Source organism: Phyllostomus discolor, chromosome 8, assembly GCF_004126475.2.
Source record: "Phyllostomus discolor isolate MPI-MPIP mPhyDis1 chromosome 8, mPhyDis1.pri.v3, whole genome shotgun sequence".
In the NCBI taxonomy this organism is placed as follows: Eukaryota; Metazoa; Chordata; class Mammalia; order Chiroptera; family Phyllostomidae; genus Phyllostomus; species Phyllostomus discolor.
Window position 1 is genome coordinate 58,148,071 of NC_040910.2, and position 9,746 is coordinate 58,157,816.

At 41.6% G+C, this 9,746-nt stretch overlaps 1 protein-coding gene across 1 annotated transcript; it reads left to right on the forward strand.

Moving 5' to 3' along the window:
* Positions 1-226: 226 nt before the first annotated feature.
* On the forward strand, positions 227-1,924 carry PRSS38 (serine protease 38). Its single transcript, XM_036034501.1, has 3 exons — positions 227-417; positions 551-772; positions 1,435-1,924. Exons 1-3 carry the CDS (start codon positions 227-229, stop codon positions 1,922-1,924), a joined length of 903 nt encoding a protein of 300 aa, XP_035890394.1.
* The last annotated feature ends 7,822 nt before the right edge of the window (positions 1,925-9,746 follow it).

Here is a 9,746-nt window from a genome sequence, read left to right on the forward strand (position 1 = left end):
TGCCCTAACACATAAAGACTAAAGGGCAGTGGAACACGTGCGGGCAGTTCCAGCTTGTGCGGGCGGTTTCTGCACGTGCGGATTCGGGCGCATCCGCATGGTCAGGTGCTTGCGCGTGCGCCAGCCCTCACGCCTCTCCTGCTCAAGCTCTGGCGCCAACAGGCATCAAGTGCCGGCAGCCGTTGCGAGAGCAGTGGCTCCGCCCTTCTACCGGGTCCTCTGACGCATGGCTTCCCTGCTCTTCCGCTCTTACGCTGGGCCCGAACCTTCGCACACAGTCTCCACCCTCCTCTTGCAGCTGCTGCTGCAACTACTTCTACCCTCCTCTTGGGACGCAGCCATGTTGCGCAGGCCCCCTAACGGCGAGGGTCTCACCTTGAGCCGTGACGTGGGTAGGCAGTGGTTGAGGGCAGTATGGTGCTTCCCTCCTCCACCCCACCACATCAGAGGCCCTTTCCCTCACCCTCTCTTCCCACCTCGCCACCCCGCCTCCTACACTCCTCTCTCCTCTGCTCCCTGACACCCCCCTCCCCCCCTCCATTTGCCTTAGCGGAGGCCGGCCTGCCCCCGCGGAACTGCCCCTCATGCGCACCACTCTGCTCCACGCAGCCTGTGGCCAGCGTTATGTGCAGGGAAAGGTCCTGGGCGGTATGGACGCCCCGGAGAAAAAGTGGCCATGGCAGGTCAGCGTGCACTACAGGGGCTTCCACATCTGCGGTGGGTCCATCATCGATGAGTACTGGGTCCTGTCGGCAGCCCACTGCTTCGGCAGGTGAGTGAGTGGTGCCAGGGCTGTTCCAGGGAGGCCCAGTGCGGGAGGCTTGCTCTGGAGACACATGGAGCAAGACTTCTTAGCTTTAGAGAGAGAGTGGGGCCCACACAGCTCAGCGTGCTGTAGCTCCTGCCAGCCCCGGACAGTGGAGGGATCCTCAGGGCCGTCTGCGTCTTTAGACGGGTGTGGAGCCAAATCACAGGATGAGAGGGGAGGTGAGGATACCCATCAGAGGATTGAGAGGTAAGGAGACCCATCAGAGGAGGGGAGACTCACTACAGGATGACAAGCTAGGACACAAATGTGGTGGGGGGCGGGGGGCTGGCGGGGAGCGGTACAAAGGGATGAGAGCTGAGCAGAGGCCTCTAAACAGTCCTCTGTACACCTGATAAGCTCACCATCCTGGGCTGCTGGTGGCCAGTAGGTCCTGATGTTTTCCCCCACCCCCCATGGGCCCAGGTCGGGACTTCCTTGGGGGCAACTCTGCAGACAACCAAGTCCCCACTGTCTTGCAAGGAATTGTTTTTCCCCATCTTGGCTGAGAGCTGGGACACCAGGCTGCCTCTGGAGCTCCAGACCTGCCTGTGTCTGTGAGCTAATGGTGGCGTTTCCCTAGGTTCAAGGTACTTGAGCCACAGTGCCTTTGTTCTCTGTCCCCACAGGAACAGGGATATGGAGGCCTATGATATGTACGTGGGCCTTGTGGACCTCATGGTTGCAGGCAGTTACACCCAGTGGTTTGAGGTGAATAAGGTGATCCTGCATGACACATATGAAGCACACCACCCTATCGGAGGTGACGTTGCTCTAGTGCAACTGAAAACTCGCATTGTGTTTTCTGAGGCTGTACTCCCCATCTGCATTGCCACCCCAGACGTGAGCCTTCAGAACCTTACCTGCTGGGCTACAGGATGGGGATTCATCTCCCAAAAAGGTAAGAAAACAAAGTGCAGCATCAGTACCTGCTCTATGGCACTACAGGAAAGAAAGTGTTTTGTCAGTTACAGGGTTGCAGGCACCTGGGGACTGGAATTCCGATCTGTTAATCATTATTTTTTTTTCTGCCAGTGTGGAGTTATTTTTATCCTTGGCTGGCTTTGTTGCATACAGAGAAGTAGTCACTTCTGCTTTGAGTGTGGAAATAATATTTAGTATATCAAAACCACTAGTTTCACATTAAAGTTTCTTAAGATTGTAAACTTCCCTGGCTGGCGTAGCTCAGTGGATTGAGCGCGGGCTGCCAACCAAAGCATCGCAGGTTCGATTCCCAGCCAGGGTACATGCCTGGGTTGCAGGTCATAACCCCCAGCAACCGCACATTGATGTTTCTCTCTCTCTCTTTCTCTATCTCCCTCCCTTCCCTCTCTAAAAATAAACAAATAAAATCTTTTAAAAAAGAAAATATATCATAAAAAAAGATTGTAAACTTAACTTAGAAGTAACCTTTCAGCTTATTAAAACTATTAGTTATTCTCATTTTCTGCATAAAATTTTGTTTTTCTTTCTAGGTTTGTACCTGGGTACTTTAGAATTTTTATGCCTAAGTAAAAGATTCTTTTATTTTTTGTTTTTTTTTTAATATTTATTTATTTATTTATAATTTTAATTGTATTTTTTCCATTACCATTTACCCACCTTATATACTCCTCCTCTCCCTGCAATCACCACACTGTTTGTTGTCCATGTCCATGAGTCTTTTTTCCTTTTTGCTCCATCTCTTTACCCCTTAAATCCCCCTGCCAAAGCTGTCAGCCTGCTCTCTATGAGTCTGTGTCTATTTTGCTTGTCATCAATCGACAAACAACAAGTACTGGTGAGGATGTGGAGAAAGGGGAATCCTTGTGCATTGTTGGTGGGAATGCAGATTGGTGCAGCCACTGTGGAAAGCAGTATGGAGATACCTCCAAAAACTAAAAATGGAACTGCCCTGTGACCCAGTGATTCCACTTCTGGGAATTTATCCAAATAAACCAGAACACTAATTTGAAAGAACATAAGCACCCCTGTGTTCATTGCAGCATTATTTATAATCGCCAAGATATGGAAGCAGCCCAAGTATCCATCAGCAGATGAGTAGATAAAACAACTATGGGATATTTACACAATGGTATACTACTCTGCTGTAAAGAAGAAAATTTCACCCTTTGTGACAGCATGGTTGGACCTGGAAAGATACTTTTAAATTGCATTTGCTAATCAGTCATAGCAATTGATTTTTGTACATTGACTTTCTTTCCAGCCACTTTATTGAACTAATTTTTAATAGCTTGTGAATTGATTATTTGACTGTTCTAAATATTTTAAAATCATGTTTTTCTTCAAATAAGATTGTTTCATCACTTCCTTTACTATATTTTATTTCATTTCTTTTTCTTATTGCATTGGTTGGCAACTCCAGTAGAAATTACATTAGGTCTCTTTTTATTTTATTTCATTTTCATGGAAACATTCCTAATGGTTTACTATTAAGTTTGTGGTTTGGTCCAGAGATTTTAGATTGGTATCTCATTCCAGGTTAAGAAAGTTTAAAATCTTGTTTACTTAATTTTAGAAAATGTTATTGAAGGTAAGCTGCTACAAGTTAAAATTTAGGATGGTAAATGTAATCCCCATGGTAACTACAAAAAGTAGCTACAGAATATATACAAAAGGACAATTTAAGGGAATTTAAACACTTCACTACAAAAAAAAATCAACTAAACACAATGTAAGACAGAATGCCGGAAATGGGGGACAAACAAATTGCATAGCTGCTGTGGAAAATAGTATGGAAATTCATACAAAATTAAAAATAGAGTCATCTCTTGACCCAGCAGTTCCACTTCTGGGCATATACCTAAAATATTCGAAAGCAGGGTCTTGAAGCAGTTATTTGCACAACCATGCACATAGCAGCATTATTCACAATAGCAAACCAAGCACCCACTGACCAGTGATGGATTATCAAAATATGGCATACACATACAATGGAATATTATTTAGCCTACAAAAGGAAAGAAATTCTAACATGGATGAACCTTGAGGACATTGTGTTAAGTACAATAAGCCAGTCACAAAAAGTCATATACTGTATGAGTCCACTTATATGATATCCTTAGGGTGTATCATTCTAAATAAGTTTAAATTGTTCTCTACTAAAAAGAACAATTTAAAGTTTATATTTAGAGATTTTCTACCTATAATGGTAAGTAAGATGGATCTAGAATTTTGATAGCTGACCTTGACTTTTTTGACATCTGACTTTGCACAATGAGTTGTCTGCTCTGGAGTAGTTCCTTTGAAGTGGAAGTTAGCTGCTCCTTAAAGGTATAATATGATTTACCTATAAACCACTGTGACCCTGGTACTTCTTGTGGGTATAAATTATTACTGCTATCTTTAATTTCTATTATTGTTACTGGTTTATTCCATTTAAAAATTTATTCTTAGGCCAATTTTTATGAATTACATTTTTCTAGAAAGTTATCCATTTCAGTCCAGGTTTTTAATGTAATGGTATTATATAATAATGTAATTTCTACATTCTCCTCTTATTTGTTTTTCCTATTCTCTTTTTTGCTGTCAAAATTTATCTATTCCATTGTCTTTTCAAAAACTACCTGCCAGAGATTTTATTTGTGTTCAAGTTACAGTGGTGGGTGGTATTTCATGGATTGGTTGCTTTCTTGTTTGGTCAGCTAGCCTCATCTTCATTTTTCTACATTAAACCTTGAGTTTGCTGAGCCAGCCTTTTCTAACTTTTTGAATTGAAAGTTTGGGTGATGTACCTTCAGTCTTTTATACTTGTTCTATGAATGAATAAGATTATCAATTGTCCTGGCCCAAGGACTCCTTTGTTCATTTATCATATTACAGATGTATTTGAACAGCCTTTTGACACTTCCAAAATTTTTTTCTACTTTCTTCCTCCTACAAATTATCTCACATCTTCAATATTATGTTTAATATTACCATGCATGCTTTCATACATTTTGTCTTAGAAATGACCCATTAACTTCTGGTAAAGATGGCAGTGTAGGTAAACGCGGCTTGCTCGCTCATACAACCACATCAAAATTACAACTAAAATATAGAACAACCATCACTCAGAACTGTCAAAATCAAGCTGAATGAAAGTATCACAACTATGGAATTTAGGAAACCACATCCATTCAAACTGGCAGGAGGAGTGGAGATGTGGAACTGGCTGTCCCACATCCATGGGTGGTGGCTAAAAATTCGGGAGGGATACCTTGGGAGCAAGGAGTCCCAGACCCACCATCCTAGGGTTCCAGTGCCAGGAAGATAAGTCCCCATAAGTTCTGGCTACAAAAACCAGCAGGGATTGAGTTGGTGGAAGAAACTTAGAGTCCCAAGCAGTTCCTCCTGAACCCACACACGGACTTATTCACACTTACTCCCTCTGAGCTTCAGCACTGGGAGAGCAGCTTGAAATGCACCAGAGGCATACAGGGAGGAACAGAAGTATCTGGCAGCAAGGCAGAAGCTGGAGGACAGCTTTCTCCCACACAGAAAGGCAGGCAGAGTCCACTGTCCCTTTTCTGAGCCCTCCCCCAACACAGAGCCAGAAGGCAAGTGCCATATATGAAACTCCATCAATCTAGCTAACACTGTTTGCCCTGCTCTGGTGATCCCCTGAGACTCTATCCCATCCAATTTATGGGCCCACCCAAACTGTTAACTCTGACTTTTCCATATGAATGGCTGGTCTTGCCTCATTGTGCACAACTTCTCTAAACCCTATCAAAGAAGCAACAGCCAGCTTCAGTGAACACCCAGCCCCTCCACCACTTGCTTAGTGGCCCCAGGCCCAGCACTAGTGGCTGCCAGCCTAGATGAACAGTTTGGCTTCACCTGGGAATCTCCAATCCCAGCACAAGTAGCTGCCATCACAGATTGCTTTATAGCGCTTTCAGGGTGGCCCTGGGCAGAACACAGGAGGGGTTGACTTTGGCCAGTGCCACCTGGGAAACTTCAGAGCCTGTGTACCCAGTGAACAGTTAAAGACCATGTAGGAGCACCATCACCCTGCCCCTGCACAGCTTATCCTCCACAGAGGGCAGAGGTTGGTCATCAGTGATCACAGCTACTCCTTGTAGCTGACTGGCTTGGTTAAATCCATCCCATTGACCTTTCAACAGCAATCAAAGCTCAACTATAAGAAGAGGGTGTACTCAGCCAACATTGAGGGCACACCTCAAGTACCCACCTTGGGTAATAGTGGAGGCTGTGCTACTGGACCCTACAAGACACCTGCTACATTAGGCTGCACTACCAAGATAGAGTCGTAGCAGCTCTACCTAATACATAGAAACAAGCACAGGGAGGCTGCTAAAATGAGAAGACAAACATGGCTCAAATGAAAGGACAGATCAAAACTCCAGAAAAAGAACTAAACAAAACAGACAGAAGCAATCTATCAGATGCAGAGTTCAAAACACTGCTTATAAGGATGTTCAAGGAGGTTAGGATTTCAACAACCTTAAAAAGATCCTGTCAAAAACAAAGGGTACACTCATTGAAATAGAACAATTTAGAGGGAAACAACAGTAGAGTGGATGAAGCTGAGAATCAAATCAATTATTTGGAACATAATGAAGCAAAAAACAACCAATCAGAACAAGAAGAAAAAAGAATCCAACACCCCCCCGCCCCCTCCAAGAATAGCATAAACAGCCTCTGGGACAACTTCAAGAGGCCCAACATTCACATCATAGGGGTGCCAGAAGAAGAGAAAGAGCAAGAAATTGGAAATCTATTTGACAAAAATAGTGAAAGAAAACTACCTTAATTTTGTAAAGGAAATAGACATGTAAGTCTAGGAAGCATAGAGAGTCCCAAACAAGATGGATACAAAGAGGAACACACCAAGATACATCATAATTAAAATGCCAAAGGTTAGAGATAAAGAGAGAATCTTAAAAGCAGCAAGAGAAAAGAAGTTAGCTACCTACAAAGGAGTTCCCATAGATTGTCAGCTGATTTCTCAAAAGAAACTTTGCAGGCTAGAAGGGATTGGCAAGGAATATTCAAAGTCATGAAAAGCAGGGACCTACAGCCAAGATTGTCTGCCCAGAAAAGCTATAATTTAGAATTAAGGAGCAGATAAAGAGCTTCCCAGACAAGAAAAGCTAAAGGGGTTCATCAACACCAAACCATTATTATATTAAAGGGACTTAAGAAAAGAATATCAAAACTATGAACAATAAAATGGCAATGAATATATACCTGTCAGCAACTGAGTGTAAAAATCAAACTCAGCAAACAAGACCAGAGAGAGAACAATGGATACAGAGAGCATTTTGATGGTTGCTAGATGGGAGTGGAGTGTGTAGCAGCATGGGTGAGGAGGTGAGGGGATTAAGAAGTACAAATAGGTAGTTACAGAATAGCCATGGGGATATAAAGTACAGTGCAGGAAATGGAGTAGCCAAAGAACTTATTATATGCATGACCCATGGATATGAACAATGGTGTGGGGATTGCCTGGGGGAGTGGGGGTGCTGGGTGGAGGGGGCAAAGGGGAAAAATTGGGACAACTGTAATAGCATAATCAGTAAAATATAATTTAAAATGAAATGACCCATTAAAATATTGTTTTGCATATAAAGTTATTTAAGTCATATTATGCTTTTTCCTCTCAGAATTATGTTTCTGAGATTAATATCTGTAGTTCTAGTTAATGCTTTTTAAATGCTATCTGAATGGTTCACTGTGTGAATACATTAGGATTTATCTAACATTATTGAGGGAGGTTGTGTTGGTTTCTTTTTTGCCATTATACATTATGCTGCAGTGAACTTTAATAAATGTTTCTTCTTATTTCCATCTGTGAGGGTACCTTTAATGCAGTGACTCTCTATGGGCAGACAATAGACAGGATAATTAACAGTTGAGTGGGACATCCCTGGGTTTTTAGATCATTTAGTACCCCAGGTCCCCACCATCTAATTCCAGTCATTGTCACAACCCAAATATATCATCATGCATTCAAAAACACACCCTGACATTCCTTTCTTACCTCCAAGGTTCTGAGGGATATTTCTGCATAGATTACATATCTAGGAGTAGAATATTTAGATTGTACAAAACTGGCATATATGAATTTAGTAAATTTTAAAATTGTTATTCAGTGTTCACTAATTTGTATTACTAATTTGTACCACCAATTTATAATTCCATCAACAGGTATGAGTATTCCCATTAACACTATAAACACTTGGTGTTAGCATACTGTTAAATTTGACAATTTGATGTATGTAAAATGATTTTAATTTGTAGGTCCACAGTTACTAGAACATTTTGGCATCTTTTCATGTATTTATTGGCCATTTGGGACTCCAGTTCAGTGAATTTACTATTTATATTCTTTATTATTTGGTGGTTAGTATTTCCTGTCATTTTCTGATCATTCTAGTTAGGGTAAAGGCTAAACTGTTAGAACAAAGAAACCCAAGTACACTGGCTTGACCAGGATGAAGGTTTATTTCCTATGAAACTGTTGAAAAGAAGGCTCAGCTATCCATGGCCAGCTTTTCAATTTCTGTTTTAAAAAGCTGAGACTTTTTATTGTGGGGATTAGATTTTGATCTGGATATAGATACATACTTTACCATTTTAACCATTTTAAGTGTATAACTCAGTGGCATTAATTTCATTTGTAATCTTGTACAACCATCATCACCTGTCATTAATGTTTTCATCATTCAGACAGAAACTCTGTAGTCATTAGGCAATAACATTCCTCTTTCCCCCAGCCCCATTATTCTTCTTTACATTGATATGAATTTGCCTGTTATAGATATTTCATCTAAGTTGAATCAAAATTGTCACTTGTGTCTGGCTTATTTTAATTGGCATAATGTTTTCAGACTTCAATGACATTGTAGCATGTATCCTTTTAATGGCTAAATATTCCAAGATAGATGCATCATATTTTGTTTATATACTCATTCATTGAGGGACACTTCAATTCTGCCAATCGCTGAGTTTTGATTGGAGAGTTTAACCCATTTCATTTAAGGTAATTACTTATGGGAAGAACTACCATTTTGCCATTTGTTTTCTTTTTTAAATTTTAGTATATTTTATTGATTATGCTATTACATTGGTCCTATATTTTTCTCCCCTTTATTCCCCTCTGCCCTGTACCCAGCCTCCCACCATCATTCCCCTACCTTAGTTTATGTCCATGGGTTGTACATATAAGTTCTTTGGTTTCTCCACTTCCTATACTAATCTTACCCTCCCCCTGTCTATTTTGTACCTACCATTTATGCTTCTTATTCCCTGTACCATGTCCCCTATTCTCCCCCTTCCCACTCTCTGCTGATGACCCCCCATGTGATCTCTATTTCTGTGAATCTGTTCCTGTTCTAGTTGTTTGCTTTGTTTTTGGTTTTGGTTTTGGGTGTTTTTAGGTTCAGCTATTGATAGTTGTGGGTTTGTTGTCATTTTAATGTTCATATTTCTGATCTTCTATTTCTCAGTCCCTTTAACATTTCATATGTTGAGGGCTTGGAGATGATGAACTCCTTTAACCTTACCTTACCTGGGAAGCACTTTATCTGCCCTCCCATTCTAAATGATAGCTTTGCTGGATAGAGTAATCTTGTATGTAGGTCCTTATCTTTCATGGCTTCAAATACTTCTTTCCAGCCCTTTCTTGCCTGCAAGGTCTCTTTTGAGAAATCAGCTGACAGTCTGATGGGAACTCCATGGTAGGTAACTGTCTCCTTTTCTCTTGCTGCTTTTAAGATTCCCTCCTTATCTTTAGTCTTGGGGAATGTAATTATGATGTGCCTTGGCGTGTTTCTTCTTGGGTCCAAATTCTTTGGAACTCTCTGAGCTTCCTGGACTTCCTTGGAAGTCTGTTTCCTTTGCCAGATTAAGGAAGTTCTTTATTATGTTTTTAAATAAGTTTTCAGCTTCTTGTTCTTCCTCTTCTCCTTCTGGCACCCCTATGATTTGGATG

Coding starts and splice junctions, on each gene's coding strand:
- PRSS38 (XM_036034501.1), top strand. CDS start 227: ATGGCTTCCCTGCTCTTCCGCTCTTACGCTGGGCCCGAACCTTCGCAC. Junction 418..550: donor CAGTGGTTGAGGGCAGTATG/GTGCTTCCCTCC, acceptor CATTTGCCTTAG/CGGAGGCCGGCCTGCCCCCG. Junction 773..1,434: donor GCAGCCCACTGCTTCGGCAG/GTGAGTGAGTGG, acceptor CTGTCCCCACAG/GAACAGGGATATGGAGGCCT.